Raw genomic sequence first — 20,539 nt, 5'->3', positions numbered from 1 at the left:
ATTTGGAGAAAGGTGATCCAGTTAAACTTAGGTTACTAGAATAGTCCCTAATTAAAGATGACTATAGTCCTTGTAAAAAGGGTAAATTTGGCACAAAGATACTATACATGAAGAAAGATAATGTAAAACTACACAGGTAGAGGAAGGTCATCTATAAGTCATGGAGAAGAATATATGAAGGATCCTTCCTACTCTGGCATTAGAAAGAAGCAACAGTGCTGTCACATTAACTTTAGACTTTCTAACTTCCAACAACAAATTTCTGTCATTGAAGCCACATAGTGTGTGTGTGTGTGTGTGTGTGTGTGTGTGTGTGTGTGTGTGTGTATAATATGCCTGCAGTGAGTGTTATTCACTAGCCCCATTAAGTACTTTGACACTGAACACCACCTCTGGGATGATGTTCATCATCCTCATATGCTTCTCCATTATAATGGTGCCATCTTTCCTGATTTGGATCAAAGTCCACCAGTTCTATTTGATCTGTTTCATCAGTCTCTTCCAATTCCTTCCTGTCAGGTAGGAGTTTTTCTAGCAAAGAGAGTTTGTCAGGAGAGAGAAAGCCATTTTTTAGGAAAGTTTACCTTAAACTCGATGATGAGGCGACCCTTTTCACATGGTCTACAATAAATTAGCATACCTTCATTTAGCACATACTTTATATCGCCATGCTTGACAATCTGACTTGGATGAGAGGTGATGATCTAACACATTTGATCTAACACAATGATAATATCTCCTGGTTCCAATCCTGGCTCCTGGTCTCCTTCATCATGGAATGTTATCTTCTGTCCATCTTTCATGCCTTTGTCAATATGAACTTCCAGGATCATCTTCTCTTGAACTATCTTCCTTCCATTGCAGCTTTTACATCTATCTTTAGGACTGATCCGTTCCCCATGGCCCTGGCACTCCATACACACAGACTGAATAGGAACCATTCCAGTTCCTATCTGATGAATTCTTATTTGCATTTCAGTACCTCAGCATTTGGAACAGCACTCTACTGCTCCTTCTTACCACCTCAGCCTTGACATTTGTCACAAATCACATTATTTTGTAGAGCCAGTTTTCTTGTTGCACCATTATATAAGTCTTCTTGGCTTATATAAGAGATAGTGCACAACATTTTTACCTTTCCTTTCTCTCTGCATCCTTCCTCCTCCTCCTCCAAAAAAACATATCAAAGATGTCCATGGGGGAGCCAAAACCACCACCTGCTCTAACCTCCTTAATTGCCTGTTCTCCTCCTTTGTCATATAATTCCCTTTTCTTGGCATCAGAGAGAATTTCATAAGCTTGAGAAATCTGTTTAAACTTTTCTCCTTCATTAGAATTCTTATCAGGGTGGTACTTCAAGGCCAGTTTTCTCTAAGCCTTTTTAAATTCTTCCTGGTGACATTGAGTTTGATCCCCCAAACATCATAGTAAGTGCTTTCTTTCACCATTTTCTACAGCCCGTGAGCAGGCTGGGGGCATTGTGGGGGAGTGGGAAGGAGCACTTAACTGTGTACAGTCCAGGCAGCTGCTGCTCCTCCGCCTCTCACTGAACATTCTGGAAAGTTCCCTCTTCTGGAATTTTAATAGTTTTAGATCTCACATTCGGTCTTTAATCCATTTCGAGTTAATTTTTGTGTGTGGTGTAAGGTCCAACTCATTCTTTTTGCATGTGGCTACTCCATTTTCCAAGTGCCATTTGTTGAAGTCAAATGTTTAGTCTAGGAATTTCTGTCAATAATCACTTGGCCATATGTGCAGGGGTTTATTTCTGGGCTTTCTGTTCTGTTCTTTTGGCCTGTATATATCTCTTCATATCCAGTAGCACATGTCTAAACTATTTTTTTTTCTGTGTTGTATACTTAAAATCAGACAGTGTTGGGGCTGAGGTTGTAGCTCAGTGGTAGATTGCCTGGAAGGTGTGAGGCACTGCGTTCAATCCTCAGCACCACATAAAAGTAAATAAATAAGTAAAGGTATGTATCCATCTACAACTAAAAATATTTTTTAAAAAAGTCAGCCAGTGTAAGCCCTCTAATTTTGTTCCTCTTGAAGAGAGTTTTGGCTGTCCATGACTCTTTGAGATTCCACATGAATTTTGAGATATTCTTGCTACTTCTGTATAAATGTTATTGGGATTTTCATAAAGACTGAATTGAATTTAGATAATTTTGGGTAGTATAAACATTTTAACAATTTTATGTCTTCCAATTCGTGAACACAGAATGCATTTCCATTTATTTGTTTTCCTTTCATTTCGCTTAGCAATGTTTAATGTATGTTTTTCATCTGCTTAAGTTTATTCCTAAGTATTTTCTTCTCTTTGATGTCAAAATAAATGGATTTATTCTATTTCTTTTATTGTTTGGTTATTGCTGCAACTGAATTTGCTGATATTGCGTCCAGCAGCTTTGCCAAATTCACTTATTATTTCTAATAAGAACAGGTTTTATGTGTATAAATCCTTAAGAATTTTCTACGGACAAGATCATGCTGTCTGTGAGCAGAAATTGTTTAAATTCTTCCCCTTTTCAACTTAAATGTTTTTATTTCTTTTTCTTGTCTAACTGATATGGCTAGAACTTCCAATTATATGTTGAAAAATAGTGGTTAGAGGGGGCATCTTTGTTTTCTTCCTAATCTTAGAAAAAAAATCCAGCCTTTCCCATTGAGTATGATATTGACTACAGGCATTTCATATATGAAATTTAATATATCAAGAAACATTCTCTTCCTTTCTTGATTAGTATTTTTATTATAAAGATAAGTTGAATTTTATCAAGTGCTTTTCTGAATTATCATATTATTTTGTTCTTCATTCTGTTAACGTGGTATATCACATTCATTGATTTATATATGATGAAGTATTTCAAATTTCATGTATAAATATCGGTGGCCATAATGTATGGTCCTTTAAATGTGCTCTTCAATTTAGTTTGCTATTATTTTGTTAAAGATTTAGATATCAACATTCACCAGATATTGCTGAGAGCCACAGATGAGTCGGAATGGCCCTTGGCATTTTGCCAATAGTATTGGTTGACAGGCAAGGCATTACTATCCGCCTCGGCGGCTACTTTGGAGTTCTTGCGGGGATTCCCGGGGATTCCCGGAGAGTTCCCATTGGTTGGGGAAGTGCAGGAGGAGGGATTTCCAGAGGAGATACTTCCGGTGGCTGGTTCCTGGACTAGCTGCATGGGGTTCGTGATAGTTCCCGGGGAGCGTGTGCGGAGTGTGCTGGTGGAGTTCAGAAATAAAGTTTGTTCCTGCTTCAGTGGCTCGTGATTTGTGCCCAGCCAGACTGTGGTAAGATATATTGTTCTATAATTTTGTTGTGCTGGGCATTTTGGTATTAGGGTAACATTGGCCTCACAGAATGAGTTGGGATGTGTCTCCTCCTGTTCCTTTCTTTGGAAGAATTAGAGCAAAAAAAATGATGTTAATTCCTTTTTAAATGTTCAGTAAAAATCTGCAGTGGACGCTGTGATCCTGGGCTTTGCTTTGTGGGGAGGTATTTGTTATTGCTTCAATAACCTCACTTGTTATAGGTGTGTTTAGATTTTTATTTCTTCTTGATTTCTTCTTGGAAGATTATACTTTTGTAGGAATTTCTCCGTTTCTTTAAGGTCAACCAATTTGTCAGCATACAATTCTAAAAGGAATGTTATGAGTCCTTTTATTCCTATAACTTCAGTTGTAATGTCTCCTTTGTAATTTCTAAGTTAGATATTCAAAACTTCTTTTTGTTAGTCTAGCTAAGTACTTGTCAACTTTGTTGATCATTAAAAAAAATCTTAATTTCATTGATTTTTATATTGCTAGTATTTATTCATACTCTTATTTTCTTTTTGTTTCCTGCTGATTTTGTATTTAGATTGTTCTTCTTTTAGTTCTTTTGAGATATAAATTTAGGTTCTGGATTTGCTATCTCTCTTCTTTTTTGATGCAGGTGTTTACCACTATGAACTCCTCTCTCAGAACTGCTTTGCTGCATCCCATAAGTCGTTATGGTTTTGTTTCCAAATATTTCATAATTTCCCTGGTCATTTTCTCTTTGACTCATTGGTCATTTAAGAATGAATCATTAATTTCCAGGTATTTATGGAGTTTCCTGTTTCTCTTCTGATATGATTTTTTGCTTATATTCCTTTATGGGGTCAGAAAAGATGCTTTGTATATTTTAAATTTTCCTAAATTTGTTAAGATTGATTTCATGATCTAATGTGGCTATCTGGGAGAGTATACCATTGTTGCTTGAGAAGAATATATGTTCTGTTGTTGGATGAACTATTCTATATAGGCCTGGTAGATCTGATTTTTCTAGTGTGTTGTTCAATTCTGTTTCCTCATTGATACTGTTTTTTCAATACATTGCTGGAAAATGGAATATTGAAGTCTCCTGCCATTATTTTTTTCTTATATTTCCCATGAGTACTATCAATGTCTGCTAAATACATTTAGGTGCTCTGATATTAGATGCATATTAAACCATTTATCTTCTATTTAAATTGATCCTTTCCTCATCATACAATGTTCTTCTCTGTCTTGTGACAATTTTTGTCCTAAAATCTATTTTGTATAAGTATGGTCATTCTTGCTATCTTTAGATTCTAATACAACTGAAATATCTTTTCCTACCTTTTCATTTTTAACTTTAGATGTAAAGTTAGTTGCTAATAGGCAACATATCATTGTATCTTATTTTTTATCCATTTAGCCCAAGTATTTTTGCTGGTGCATGTAACCCATTTTCATTTCAATAAATTACTGATTTTTTTTTTTTTGTCTTATAGGATTTTTGTTCTCTTTTCCTCTCTGATGCTCTTCCTTTGTGTTTCACTGATTTTTTTTTTTTTTTTTGGCAGTGGCATGTTTTATTTCTTATTTGCCAGTTTGCATATTACAATGGTTACCATTGCACTTATAATAATCTAAGGGCTTGGGGTGTCATGAGGACCTGGGTTATATTCCCAGAACTACAAATACTGTATAAAAATAAGTAAAGATATAACAATCTATTTTAAACTGATAAAAATTTCATTTGTATATAAAACACTATTTGGTTTATACCATGTTTCATGCTTTAAAGAATGTTATACCAGATTTATAAGTGATTTGTTCACTTACATTATAATACCATAGGCTTCTGTATTTCTTTGTATATGTATCTTTACCAGGGATTTTACATTTTTGTGTGATTTTGCATTATTTGTTGTTCTTCATTTCAACTTATGAGATTCTTTTCAATATTTCTTGAAGAGCAGAACTAGTTGTGATGAACTTTCTTATAGGAGAGTATGAATTTTTCATTCATTTTTGAAAGACAGCTTTGTTAGATATGTTATTCTTGGTGTGACAATATTTTTCTTTCTGTATATTGAATTTATAATCCCACTATCATCTAGCCTGTGAGGTTTCTGCTAAAATAAATCTACTAGTAATCTAACAGCTCCTTTTTACATGGGAATTTTATTTTGGTGTTGTTAAGATTCTATTTTGACAGTTTGGTTATAATGTGTTTCAGTGTAGGTTCTTTACATGTATAATTGTTGGAGTTCTTTGAGCTTCTTGAATTTGAATGCCCATCCCTTTTCTGATATTTGGAATATTTTCACTTATTAGTTCTTTAAATAGGTTTTCTGTCACATACCTTCCCACTGGAGTTCCATAATATGAATGCTGTTCCATTTAATGGTATGCCATAATTTCTTTCAAGTCTCTTCTTGTCTGGTAAGGTCTGCTATTGAGTCCCTCTCGAGTTTTAGTACTTATTGTGTTCTGCAGCTACATAATATCTGTTTGGCTTCCTCTCTCTTCTGTTGGTATTCTTGTTTTGTCCATGCATCATTTTTGTTTTATTTAACTATTAACCAAGTTCTCTTAATTCATTGTGCATCTTATGACAGTAATTTTTATTTCTTTGTCTATTTCTCCATTTTTTAGTGTTTGGTTCATGGAAATTTAATTAGTTCCTTTAAATGTGTCTTGGTCACCTGTTTCTTTGTTTAACTTCCTTTTCTCCATTTTCTTTTCCTTCTTTTATTTGTCATTTCATTAATCAGCTGACACACCCATATTTTACAATTTAGTTTCACAGAGATTTCACAGAGTCTGGCTACAGTTTCTCTCAAACTATAGTTCTGAGTATGAGTCCCTCCTGAGATTTTGCATGTAATATCTTTGAAGTTTTCTCCTTTTCTTCTTGATGTTGCCTTAAATCATGGACCTTGTGAGCCATCTACTGTCTACCCGAGGATTTGCAGACTCAACTGAGTTTCTGTTAAGTCTAATTATTCAATACCCCCCACCTGGTATCTTGTTCTGTCATTTGGTGGATACAGACAAGACAGAAAAAAGTCCTTTAGGCAGCCTCCTTCAATTCAGTTGGCTGTATGTTCTACTGGTTTTCCTTCCTATAGAGAAACAGGAATGTTGCAGGATTCCTCCTAAATAAGCCTCCCATATAGATTGGAAGAGTGGTATGGTTCTGATGAATGGACAGAATACTGAATTTCCTATACAGCTTTTATGCAATTGGCTTTGTGCTTGTTTGAGACTCAGACCTTTTAATCAGTTTCTAGGTATCTCCCATAAGTATTTTGTTGATTTTCTGTATGGACCGTGTGAGGGCCTAGGACTTAGCTATTTTGCCACCTTGCAGATGTCATTTTTCTCATTTTGTTATTTGTTATGTTTCAACTTCTTAGATGAGATTTATTGTGTTGAGTCATTATCACCATATTTCATTTGATTCTTTAAACAATGTTTATTTTAATTCTTAGAACATATTTATCATCTTTATCTGGACCCAGTTGGAGTTAGTTAACAATTGTTAGTATCTCACATTTGTTTATTTGAACATCTGTATTTGGGATGAGAACACAAAGTTTTATGAGTATTCAAGTCTGCTTTGGGTTTACTTTCTAATGATCTCTTTCAATCCTATTGGAATACAACAATTTCTTAGGAATGTTTGTAAACCTTATCTCAGACTTTGGTTCTCTTATTCCCAGGATCTTCCTACTAAATCAAATTTATGGCTGTTTCACAACTCCCCTCAACTGGGATCATAATATTGCACTAACAAGGCTGTTTTCTAAATGTTTCCTAAAGCATCTGCTACATTTATGGGTATTGCCACCATAAGTTTATAGTCTCCACATCAAAACAGTTTCATTGTGTGTGGCAGAAGGGCTGCAGGTTAACCTGGAGAGCAGTTCTAGACAAGAGATCCAAAATGTATCTGTTCTTTTATGTTATGGCAGCATTGTATTGATACATATTTCTCTATTTATTGCCTTTATTCAATTTTCATTGAATTGGGGATTAAAATCTTATCCATGCCATAATTCCTTAATAGTCAATATAAAAATAATTAAAATCTGACTTACATAAAGAAATTTAAAACCAAAATGTAAAAACGTCTAACATCTGATTACATAGTATTTATCTTGTCTAGTGTTATGGGTTTTAGAGAAAAGTTAATCAATTCACACTACATTGGCAAAGTGTTCCTGTACATTAAAAAAACTTGAAAAATCCAAGTCGTCTAGACAAATCTAAATCTTGCTGTCACATATACCATGATGTTTTTAATACATTTCTGTAGGCTTTGTATTTTGTGTATTAAAATCTAACTTATGCCATGATTCTTAATGAATCAGTATTAAACATACAAAATTTAAAAATTTTACAATGTTAAGAAATTTGCTTAACAGCAAAAGGAGATATGTCTAAATTCTGATTATACTAGTAATGATCAGCATTTAATCAATAATACTATAAATTCACAGTAACTTAAAGAAGCTTAATGTCACTGTTTCAAGTAAGCCTTGCCCCATTTATACTGTGATTATATTTACCAATTATATTTTAGGGCAGTGATTATAAAGCTCATAAAGATTACTTCTATGTTTTTCTTATCACTTAACTACTCACCTCGAAAGTAAAACACCTCTATCTGAGGTAACACCTGTCAGTTCTGTTTCTCAATAGGATAATTTAGGAATGCAAGGCCAAAGGTGATTAAACCCTTACAAAGCTTAGGTTGGCACAAGTGCTTTCAAAAGCCTTATCTGTGGCCTGGGGATGTGGCTCAAGAGGTGATGGGCTCGCCTGGCATGCACAGGACGCTGGGTTCGATACTCAGCACCACATGAAAGATGTTGTGTCTGCCGAAAACTAAAAATAGATATTAAAAAATTCTCTCTCTCTCTTAAAAAAAAAAGCCTTATTTGTTATGAGGCACTGGGGATCAACAGTAAAAAATTTGATTCTTTGTTAAATCCTTTCCTTAGTATTAGACAAACTTTATGTTTGCTGATCTAAAGGGGGATGTATGGCTGCCTATCTCTTAGGAATGGCATGAAGATTTTATGTATGAAGGTATTTTGTAAATTATGTCACAAACACAAATACATACATTTTAATATAGAGGTCACCTCACATGTATCTGGAGTAGTAACAGATGCTTTTTATATCTGTGGGCATGTATTTGCCTCCTAAACAATACTGCAGGGTTGATTTGATTATACCCAAATTATAAATGTGAAAGCGAAGGGTCAGAAAGGTGAGATAACTTATTGAGGTCAAGAATTAGTTTTTAAATTACAATTCTGCCTCCAGAGAGAGTAAAATGTTCCTTTCTACACAGAGATAGACTAATGCACTATTAAATACCTTAAATATTGGTTGGTGGGTTTATAGAAATAAAAATCAATGAATACCATCCCCTTTAGCAAAGCTAAATACATTGTTTACATTTGAAACTGATCATAAATTAAATTTAAAAAATCCTTGAAAGCATTTCTTTGAAAAAAGAAATTATTTCATAATTTTAAAGGTGAAAATAGCATGTTTAATATTAAATAATAGCATATTTCATGCCAAAGATAACAAAGTGGACCAGAGATTAAATTTTATCAACAGAAGTTCTATTCTACTTATAGCAAGCAGTCAATGATAAAGGAGCAGGCCTTCTTTTCATCAAATGCAGTTTTTTTTTCTATAGAGTGAAATTCTTTGTGCCATGTACAGATCTACAAGTTTTAGACACAGTGAATACCAATAGCCACAATCAGAAAGTTTCCATTATGCCACCAAATTCTCTTGACCCTTTGTAGTCATTCAACTTACTCATTCACCTCTGAATGAGTAAGTTGAATGACTTGGCAACCAGTTATTTTCTCTGTCATACAATTTACCTTTACAAAATTTCATGAAAATGTTGTCACAGTATGTAACTTTTTTGAGTCTGGCTTCTTAACATGATGTATTTAAGATAAAGTCATATTGTTTCACATAGCAGTCATCAGTACTTTATACAGATGTACTACAATAGTTGAAAAATACCTGGGTTTCCATTGTGAAAGATGAATAAACACTGCACTCACATGTACATTTTTGTGTGAGCAGCTTTTCTTGGATATTTCTCTAATTGAGTCACATTTACATGTTTAACTTTATAAGAAACTGCCCCTCAAAGTGTTTTGCAATGTGGCTATCCATTTTTTATGACTACAAGCTATGTAGTTATAGTTGTACTACATTCTTGATAATTCTCGCTATTATTATTATTATTCAGGCTTTTCTAAGTGTTTTGGTGTTATTGTAGCTATATTTTACATTCGTTTATAGTCAAATGATGTTGAGTAACGTTTCATATAATTATTTGCCATTTGTAAATCTTGGATGAAGTGCCTGTTCAAATTAATTGTCCATTTTTAAAAAATACCTTTGTTTATTTATTGTTAGGTGGTGCCAAGGATTGAATCCAGTGCCTCACACATGCTAGGCAAGCACTCAACCACTGAGCCACAGCTCCAGCCCATTGACCATTTTGAGGATATGTGTGATATATCTTAGTTTTGAGACTTTTTTTTAATATTCTGGATATAATCTTCATCAAATACATGGTTTGTAAAAATTTTCTCCCAGGCCCTGACTTTTTAAAAAACAATATATGTGTTTATATATATATATATATATATATATATATACACACACACACATACTTACAAGTGGATACAATACCTTTATTTTTTATTTATTCATATATGATGCTGAGGATCAAACGCAGTGCTTCATAACCTCAGTCTCTAAGCTCTGGCTTTTTAAAATTTTATTGTCTTTTGAAAAGCAAACTATTTTTATTTGATGAAATCCTCTTTATCTATTGTCATTTAAAAATAATTGATCCAATATTTGGTGTTGTATGTAAGAATTCCTTGCTGAACTATGGTCACAGGGAGTTTATAAGTTTACATTTTATATTTAGGTCTATGATCCACAGACCTAAAGTGAGAGAAATGTGTTGAGGTCTTCCTTTTTATTTCATACAGGTGTCAAATTTTTCTCTTATATATTGAAAAGAACTATCTTTTCTCCACTGAATTTGTTTCTCCCTTTGTCAAAATTTAATTGGTCTTGTGTGAGCCCATTGCTGATCTTTTGTTTCAATGATTTATGTGTCTTTTATTTTGTCAATACCACGCTATCTTGAGTAGCTTTAAAATAAGTTTTGGTATTTGTAATATAAGCCATCTGGTTTTGTATGTTTTTAAACCTGGTGGTTCTGCTAGTTCTGTTGCCTTTAAACCAAACAAATCTGAGTTAACCTGGCAACATCAACAAAATATCCTGCAGGGATTTTTTAAGAGAATGAACCAAGAAGGGGAAGAGTGGACATCTTAACAAATCTCCTTACCCAGCTAGGGTATACATCTTTCCATAAAAACTGGCAAAGGTTTTCCAACATTCAGGCCTAGCACATATTTCAGTGATATACACCCAATTCTTTCTTAGATTTGGCATCATGAGAAGTAATATTGAAAAGGAAATTAAATTTCTGGTTGTTTATTGAAAATATATAGTACAATTAATTTTTCACATACACCTTAACTCACTTACTGTTTGTAGAAGCCATTTTGCTAAATTTTAGTTATTTGCTACATCCAAATCATGCCATCTCTAAGAACAACTTTATTTCATTCTTAATTTTTATACTTTCTTCTTTTTTCATTTCACTGGCCATCCTGCCAGTGAGAGGCTGAACAGGAATCTAGAGTTTGTACCTCCTTTCCTTGTTTACCACTTTAGGAGAAAGACTTTCATTATTCAATATTTCGCCATTAAAATGACGATAGGTTCTGTAGACACTGGTAGTTTAAGGGTCTGTTTCATTCCTGGTTTCCTGAGTTTTTGCTATAAGTGGATATTTAATCTTGTCAAGTATCATCTCTTCTTCCCTAATTAGGATGATCATATGCTTTTTCTTTATTGTTATACTTGATTATAATGATTTTCAAAGGCTCAAATAGTCAGTATTTCCCAAAATAAATCCCACTTGACAAAATGATTTTTTTGATATTCATGAAAAGTAGTAATTTGTAGTTTTCTTGAATGGTCTTATATGCTGGATTCATACTGTACTTTCTTCCTTTATTGTTTGGCAGAATTCACCAGTGAAACAATATGGAAACGATTGAGTTTTCCTTATGTGAAAACTTATATATAAAGTAAATTTCTTAAACATACATAGGATTCAGATAACCTACTTTTTAAATAGGCAGCAGTTTGTGTTCTTCATGAAATTGTTCTTTTCATCAAATTTGTGGAGATAAATTGTTCAAAATATTCCATTAGTACCTTCTTAGAATTTGGGGATTTAATGATAGCCCTCATCAATGATAACCTTTTACTCTCAACATTTGTCATTCATCTTTTCTTGGTAGCCTAGAAATAACTTTTTCAATTTCTCTGGTCATTTATTGGAATTAGCTATTATTTGCACAATTTATTTTCTCTTTCTGTTTCATTTTTAAGTTTACTGATTCAAGTTTCATTTTATTTTCTTTTTTTCAGTCTACTTGCTCTGGGGGTTTAGTCTTCCTTTTTTAGTTTCTTAAAAAAGAAATATTGAAGTGGACGTGGTAGCACATGCCTGTAATCCCAGCAGCTCAGGAGGTTGAAGCAAGAGGATCACAAGTTCAAAGCCGGCCTCAGCAAAAACGAGGTACTGAGAAAAACTCAGTGAGACCCTGCCTTTATAAATAAAATACAAAATAGGGTTGGGGATGTGCCTTAGCAGTGAGTACCCCTGCGTTCAATGCCTGCAACCAAAAAAATAAAAAATAAAAAAGAAAAAAAAATTAAATCAACTTGTGATTTTCTTTTTAAATACTCCTTTAGTTATATCTCACAAATTCTGATATTGTATTTTTATTTTTGCACAGTTATTCAAATATTTTCTAATTTCTCTTGAATAGTCCATTTAAACCCATGTTAATTAGCAATGTACTTTTTTTCTATAATTGATGTCTACTTTAAATCAGCTACGGTTAGAGAATTCACTCTATGATTTCTTAAGGTCTTAATTTTTTAAATGTTTTACTGAACAGGATCATGTGTCTTAATGTGGTATATCATCTCGTTCCAGGGGCAGGGAAGGGAGAATAATCTTACTCTGTATCCATAAGGACACATAAACAGAGATACAGTATTTTGTGGTTTTAAAATACTGCAGAAGGTGATTAGAATTGGGAAAAAAAAAAAAAAAGTCTAAAACATGTTCCCTGGGGGCAAAGCCAATATAGGGGAAAAAATGGTTGAGAAACACTGGTTTATAGACATTTGATTATTTTATTTTTGTTTAAGTTGTGAAACACTAATACACAGAAAGGCTATTAAAAAAAAAAAAAAGAGGCCCCATTTCCCATGACTCAGATTTAATGGAAGTTGATATTTTGCCAAAAATTTCTTTAAGTAATATAATACACATGTACACACACACACACACACACACACACACCTTTAAGTAACATAATACACATGTACACACACACACACACACACACAGACACACACACACAGTTGTCCACAAACCATAGAATTTTTCCATCTTTTCCTTTCACAGAAGAAACCATTACCTCACACAGTTGGTACTATCAATTCCATGCACGTTTTTGTAATGTTTACTTATGTTCCCAAGAAAAATATAAAGCAGTATTTTGTATACCAATCTTTCTAAGCTCTGAAAAGTTTCATACAATTGCTCATATTTTCTTCTTGAATTTTTAGATTTTTCAAAGATTCCAGTACATAAGGACCATAAGTGCTCCCTCATAATTTTAAAAAGATACAATTATTTTAGAATTGTTCTTTTAGAGTCAAATACCCCTTTTCTCATTTTTAATTGATATGTTTTAAAAATAGATATAATTGCCTCTCAGGTCTTTATATATTAATCATTAATATGTTAAATTTCTGTCAATCTCCTATCACTTTCCATGTTGCTTTAAAGCTTATAATTGTCTTGCTCCCTGTACCCTTATGACTTTCATGTGAATACTGTACCTCTCTACTTTGCATGAAATCTCAGGGTATGATATACAGTAAAATTCTTGAAATGGAAATTCTCTATTTTCCTTAAGAACCATCAGTTCTATCTTTTATGTTACTGACACATATGATTAGCTCTCATTTCTCCTGAATAATCCCAATGAAGTTACCATTTTTATATGTATTAGTAAAGACAACTGATGGAATGTATGTTATTCTTACAGATGAGACATGAAGAACTTTCTACTACAAAGGGAAGTGGAATAAAGATAAAATAATTACTATCACCATTAAGCAAAATGCCATTTGAGTGTTAAATGGTACTGACTTCTTCCCTTTCCTTCTTTGAAAGAATATTTTGGACTTGATTCTGAAGGAGTCTCATTTGCACAACAGTATTTTCTAAATAGAATCTAAAAGAGCAACTTGAAAACTATTGCCCTTTGGTGATTTACCTAATAAGGATTGATTATGCTGTTTCTGTTCATGTTATCAATACAAAAGGCACAATCATGAATAGGACTAGGTGAAGGGTATTTGTGCCATTCTGAGAGAAACTGCCTCCATATATATTATACCCTTGGTGTCACATTCACCTCACACTAGTCCAGCCTTAGATGGAGGCACAAATAGAAAACCACAAGAACAAATTTTACATATCTTACATTGCAGTAATACTTTTGTTTTCAGCTGCCTAATACCTAGTTTCCCACTTGATTTTGTAGTACGATGCTTTTTCCTTTAGATGAAATTTCCTTTAGATAAAATTTCACTTTTCACCCTCAGCTGTAATGTATTTGACCTATACACTGCCAGTTACATGACAAATCCTCTAGTAAGAAGAAAAAGAAATAGGGAACTAAATAGGCTCAAATTATATTATCAGTACTTTCTCAAGACCATGATAACTCCTTTTTTGGACTCAGGAATGATCAGGAACTATCATCAGATTACTGCCAGGATTATGGTTAATACATGTAGGTCTATTTGTATCCAGAAGGGGAAAAAAGTTTCTGAACAATTTCTAGCAATCTTTAAAATTCGACACTTGGGCCATACGCTCTATTTATGAAGTAAGAATAGGTAGGATATATTTGTATGATACTTATAATCCTCAATATTTAAGTTCCTAAATTTGTTAAATACCATCATCCTCCAAGTGAGGCAAGAAACTAGTGAAAGTGTTGGGCATCTAAGTGATAATTAAAATGGAAGAATGACTGAGGTTTTATAACACTTAAGAATATTCACACAACTCAGAAATGAGATGAGCTGATACTATAGTATGGCAGTTTCACCTGGTCCTCCAAGGGTATAAATGTTGGCAGCTTGTTCCTCAGTGTGGCAGTTTTGAAATGGAGAAAACTGTAAAAGTTGAACCTTGTACCAGCCTAGTAACCCTAATGACTGGGTCACTAGAAACATCACCCTCAGACAAGATTTAATAGTTCTTGTGGGAACCCAGTTAATTCCCAAGAAAGGGGTTCCTGCAAAAGAGCAAGACTAGCCCCTTCCCACTCTCTTGATTTTCCTGTTTTACTATGCGATCTCTTCTCACCATGCACTCCTGCCACTGTGATGCCATACACCTTGGAACCCTGAGAGTTAAAAGGTCAGTGGCATATTCTTGGACCTTCAGAATTGTGAGCTAAATACATTTTTCCTTCCAAAGTTATTGTATCAGAAATGGAAAAGAAATTAATACAGCTGAAAACCACTACCATGAGAGCTACATAATACTTGAATAGCATATATCAGACTTGTATTCAGTATTTATGTTCACCAAATTTTTTTACAACTTTAAAGTAGATACTATTATCCCCATGGAAAATGAGGAAAAAAGTCAAGTTAGGCTAAAGTCAAGTCATAGATACAAGATTTCAATTTAAAACCCATACTCATAAAACCATTATATTTCAGTAAAGTCAAATATTTTATTATTTAATTTCCTGTCAGTATTGCAGGATAGGGACTCAAGAGTTTTAAACTTTTTAAATTATTGTTTCTTACATATTTGACATTTATATGCTCTAAGGATAATTTACTCCTTGGCTCCTGTCATAATTCTTGACAATTTCAAAGTCCACTTACATAATACTTTCAAACTTTCCTTATTAATTTCTTAAATTAATCTCTTTCCATTATTTGGACTCATCCTATTCCCATCTTCACATCCTAGAACTTCATTCATTAATCACTGCACTGATATTTTCAATATTAGTCACCCTGTTCTTATTTCAAACAAATTTCTAATTCCTACTACTAGTAAGAAACTTCAACACATTTACAACTATACTGCAATTTACAACTGGCTATACCATTTTCTACTACATCTCAACCTTCTCTTACTTTACTCCTTAACCAGAATACTTTCATTGTGACTCATTATAATAAATCTCTTGAATATCAATACTTTTGCTTTCTTCCAAATTTGTCATATTTACCTTTAAAAATCTCAATTTTCATCAAATTCAACTCTGAGCCTATGCACAGTGATGGCATCCATGTAGAACTTAACTGGAGAAAAACTCAAAACATATTGACTAATCTCACTTAAATTAACAACCAGAGACAGTTAATTATTTTAGGTACTACCTAGCCAGTCATCCCAAGAGTATATTTATCCTTCCATTTTCCTTGTTATTTTAAACACCTTCTTCCTTTCCTCAATTATTCATGACTCTCTCCCTGTTCTCTATAATGTCATTTCCTATTTTACTGAGAAAAAACAAAACTTTCATGTTTGTACTCTCTACCAAACTATAATGTCTTCTTCTCTTCTGCTATTACATTATCTGTTTTTTATAATTTTACAGAAGATCTGTTGGCAGTGACTCTAATGTGAAGGTGTTATCACATACTCACAGACTATAATTAGAACAAGTAAACTTTAAAAAACAGAAATTAAATTTTCCCACTTATATATCCCTGGAATTAATTTTACTCAGGGGAATAGAATAAATCCATATGGGAAACATTTTCCCAGGTGAATGATGTTCTAGTAGCTAAGAGATTCATGGGTATAAAAATGAAATTTCAACTTAAGACAAGGGTACAAAATCCCTAAACTGGAACAAATTTCCCACTACCAAAGAAACCTACTAGAATAATTATAAGAAATAAGATTATTGTAGAAAAAGTGCACTGTATCAAGTTAAGAATGAAAATGGTAATATATATAATCATAAAAGAATACTTAAAATGTACTATTAAATTATCTTAGTGAGAAATTCATATGATTTATACTTTTCTAGATATATAAACTAATATAATTAAAAATACAAGCAGTATTTTATTGGAAAGAAAATAATTTATTATATATGAGAGAAATCATTAAAACACGTTATATATCTTCAATAATCTGATCTAAATGCATATAGATTTAATTTTTAAATATACTTTCAAAGCTGTTACGCACAGTTCCATAGCCAGATGGTCAATTTCTTCTCATCAAAGTTGGAAATCACTTGAAAGATATGGAATTCAAAAGGAACCTAAAATATCAGAAAAGCACATTAAAAATAATCATGATTATAAAATAATCTATTAGTTCAAAAATAACTAAAAGCTAAAACATTTTTACTTAGAAAATTAGTGAATCATGTCAGTACAACAAAATTTTATGCAAATAAACATGTTTCGCAGAAACTGATTTACAACATTAGAAAACAAAACATTTTAATTGTGCATATCAAAAAAATTGTAATTTCAGTTATCTATGAACTTTTTGAACTCTTAGGGTTATAATGGTTCTTAATAAAAGTTTGAGTAGTTTTCATAGTATGTATAATAGCAAAGTTTCCCACAAAGAGATGCAGAGATTCTATCCCTTTATTTTCCTATTTATAAAAGGTTTGATGACAAAGTTAGTTATAGGTGGCCAACCATTTACTCTAATAAAGTAGTATCCCAATAGGACAGTCCTTAAAATTACTAAGGAAACCTTTTCAAATTTGGTTATTGGAACTCACTCTAGAGGTTCTAATTCATCAGTGTTGTTTCACACAGTCTAGGAATCTTTATGCATAAAAACCCTTCTTTGGTGGCTTTCCACCTTGACTGCACATTAGAAAGGCTTGAAAAATTTCAACATCCATGGTACACCCCAAACCAATTAAATCTAAACTCTGTGGGAGGGAAGGAACTAGATATCAATATATATCTAAGGTTATTTTTTCCCCCTTTTAAAGTGATATATATATATATATAATTTTTTTTAACGTTCCCACGGTGTTCCAATGTGCAGCCAAATTTGAGAACCACTGTGTTCCAGTGGATTTTGGACACCAACTGGTCTGGAAATCTCTGTTCTTATATTTCTACCAGGTTCATTTCTTTTCACTTACTGAACTACCCTAAGTCAACATTATGTTTTTTTCTCTTTCCTTATTATTATTATTTTTTGTTTGTTTAGGAAAAGAAACAGGGAGAAGAAACTTCTACCGCTATCTCTGTCAAAAAAGATTTCAAAATGAAGACTTCATATGTGAGGTGTGCTACTCTTATTTGGCATTTATACAGAAATCCAGGTATTTCAATATATGTACATTAAAAAAAATTCCCATTCAAATTGGAGAGCATCTTATACAGAACACCTAAACCAGGTGTATCATAAAATAAAAAAAAACATGTTACTGAATTAGATTTAGGAAATACATAAATAAGAAAGACCACATTCTCTGTTTAAACAAATGCATCATTCTCTAAGTTGACCTGATTCACTAACTTTCCTTGGAAAAACTACACAACATAAATGAAAGCATAGAAAATTCAACAACAAACCTGTTCAAGCTATAGAAATAATTTTAGAAATAGTTCACTTGAATAAAAGTATAGAAAAATGACTACTTAATCTGGATCAGTGGATAGGAAAGTGAAAAAATATCTCTAGAAAAAAACAAAAAACACTGCCCCAAAAAGGATACAACAAGAAAGGATACACTTTGCATGACAGTATTACAGCAGTATTTACGCAGGAATGCTTCTAAAGAAGAACAGCAGAATGCAGTTTAATTTTTTTCTTATTTTTTCAGCATTAGATTTACAAATAAATGACTTTAAAACATACTGAAATTATTCAATTTTTCCCCTAAGATACTTGACTTCTGGTTACAATAGTATAGATACTTTGAACAAAATTCAAATATCCAAGGCATCTCAAAGAGACTAAACACTGCAAAATTTTCTTATTTAGCATTTTTTCAGCTAGACAACAGTAATTTTGACCAATTTATTTTATGTCCTTCCAGTTTAAAAAGGGAGAAATTTTTTTTTAAAAAAAGGAAAGTAATTTACTTCTGCTTATTTCTTAAGTAACAAACTTTAGAATATATAATGCCTAATTTATTATTTCTAATCATAACATTAAAATTGCTTGATCCAGAGGAAAAAAAATTTAATTCCACAAAATTTTTTTTAACATTTTATATTAATAATTAATTGTATATTCTCAGCACTGCAGAATTTTAAGAGTTGGAAAATTTTGCTTTAACTGTTTCTTGTCAGTTTCTAAGTGTGGGCTCTGGACCAAGTTGCCTTATTATAAGGGAACACACTACATAAATTACCAGGTGCCACCCAGAGTAACCAACTTGTTCTGACTTGCCGGATCTTTTTAGCACTGAAGGTAGTGTACACTGAGAAATCCCTCAGTCACAGGAAAACTAGGATGACTTGTCACCCACATCAGTTTTCCTGAATGAGAAATTCTTGGTAGGGAGGGAGAAGCCTAGCAGACTGTTTTACCAAGCTCTCTAAGGGATTTAACATTTTAAAGGTTAAAACCCGCTTCTTTATAAATAAATACTAATAGACATATACTTTATAAAATTCTTTCTCCAAACTTAATTTTTACATACAAATGAACTTTATTCTGCAGTCAATAATTCTGATGTTTTCTGGAATCAACTGTATACATAGAAATTTCCTTAAAATTCTTAAGAGGTATCATAATTATTATTCTAGCAGGCTTTTACACTTCTTTAATTTTGCTTGTATAGAAAGTCTTATCTTTTTATGTTTTCTCCACACTTACCTTTGTTAATATTTAACACTTTCTTTTCCCTTCTTTTGCATCTTGTTTGGGTCTAGCAGATCGAGCAAACTGCTAATATTTTAAAATTAAGGTTTCCTTCACAAAAATGAAAGTAATTTTTTTCCTACATAATCATCGTGGGGGGAGGGGAATAAAAATTAGCCTTTCCTTTAGTATCATTAGTTTTTATATCTGGACTTTCTACCTTTATACATTAATGACTAAAAGATGATTAACCAATGATATAATCTGGATATTAAAATCATCAAGCAAAAATATGAATAATAATACGAGAGACTAATAATGGTATAATGAATAATGTTTTTGTGACTCCAAATGTATTTCCAGATACCCTTTGTAAGGCTTAGTAAGAAAATGTACTTTTAAGCTGTGAAAGTGAAATATTAAGTAAACTTGGCTAAAATTTAATAACCTCATGCTTAAGTTACCTTATTTTCTAATAAATAAATAAAATCATCACCTGACTCAGCTAAGAAAAGTTTAACAGTAACTGCATATTTCAAGGTAGAATGCCAGATGAGCTTTTTAAAGGGTAATATGAGAATTAATTTCAGTTATACCCTTTCCCCCCAAATTACATAGTTTTGAAATAGATTGATTTAAAGGATACAACCACCATGGGTTTTCCAAAAAGAACATATCCATTTGCTTCCTTTAAGGCTTTTGCTGCTGCTTTTTCATTTGGAAGTCCAATGAAAGCTTGTCCTTTCATGCGACCTTCTTTCATCAGGCGTATATCAAACCTAGAAGTCAAGTAAGAAAAGTAGTTTTGTTTCAAAGAATGTAAAATGATTTTGATGCAATGAATAAGAATGTAGTCAACAATTCAAAAGTTGCCATTTCAAAATAAAAATGACTATACTCTCTGATTAACACATTAGTTATTCAGGCTTTCTAAAATTCTATTTTGTATTCTATTTTTCTACAAGTAGGTAATACAAATTTCATGATGTGTGAATCTCTAAATTTTAACTCTTACATGTATATTTATGTTATTTAAAAGTTATAAAGTAACAGTAAAAGCATACACAGTTTTTGGTTGTTATTGTTTTGGAGATTGAACTCAGAGTCCTGTCCATGCTAGGTATGTTTCTATTACTTAGGTTTGCCACATATATCCCTATTTTCAAAAAGTTTCTTGCAATCAAT

The 20,539-nt window shown here is 32.5% G+C and overlaps 1 protein-coding gene and 1 pseudogene across 9 annotated transcripts in view; both read right to left on the bottom strand.

Moving 5' to 3' along the window:
* The window catches only part of Rnpc3 (RNA binding region (RNP1, RRM) containing 3), a 56,762-nt gene that overhangs the window by 17,260 nt on the left and 18,963 nt on the right, over positions 1-20,539 (bottom strand). For 2 of the 9 annotated variants that reach the window (XR_013427953.1, XR_013427954.1), the window contains exons 13-16: positions 20,001-20,133; positions 19,370-19,441; positions 18,118-18,319; positions 16,754-16,829 (exon numbers count right to left, since the gene is read on the bottom strand). Coding sequence is in view for 2 of the 9 variants with exons in the window: in XM_013364674.4 (XP_013220128.1) it covers positions 19,382-19,441; positions 20,001-20,133 (193 nt within the window). In the remaining 7 variants the exon portion in view is untranslated. Of the gene's footprint in view, positions 1-10,835; positions 12,108-16,625; positions 18,320-19,369; positions 19,442-20,000; positions 20,134-20,539 lie in introns of those variants that run through there. The other 7 variants (XR_005735330.1, XR_005735328.1, XR_005735331.1 and 4 more) reach the window with 7 other exon arrangements.
* On the bottom strand, positions 5-10,707 carry LOC120890852 (dnaJ homolog subfamily A member 1 pseudogene; annotated as a pseudogene).

This window comes from Ictidomys tridecemlineatus, chromosome 11, assembly GCF_052094955.1.
Source record: "Ictidomys tridecemlineatus isolate mIctTri1 chromosome 11, mIctTri1.hap1, whole genome shotgun sequence".
In the NCBI taxonomy this organism is placed as follows: Eukaryota; Metazoa; Chordata; class Mammalia; order Rodentia; family Sciuridae; genus Ictidomys; species Ictidomys tridecemlineatus.
Note: the sequence above shows the minus strand (reverse complement) of the source record. Positions and strands in the feature narration are given on the sequence as shown.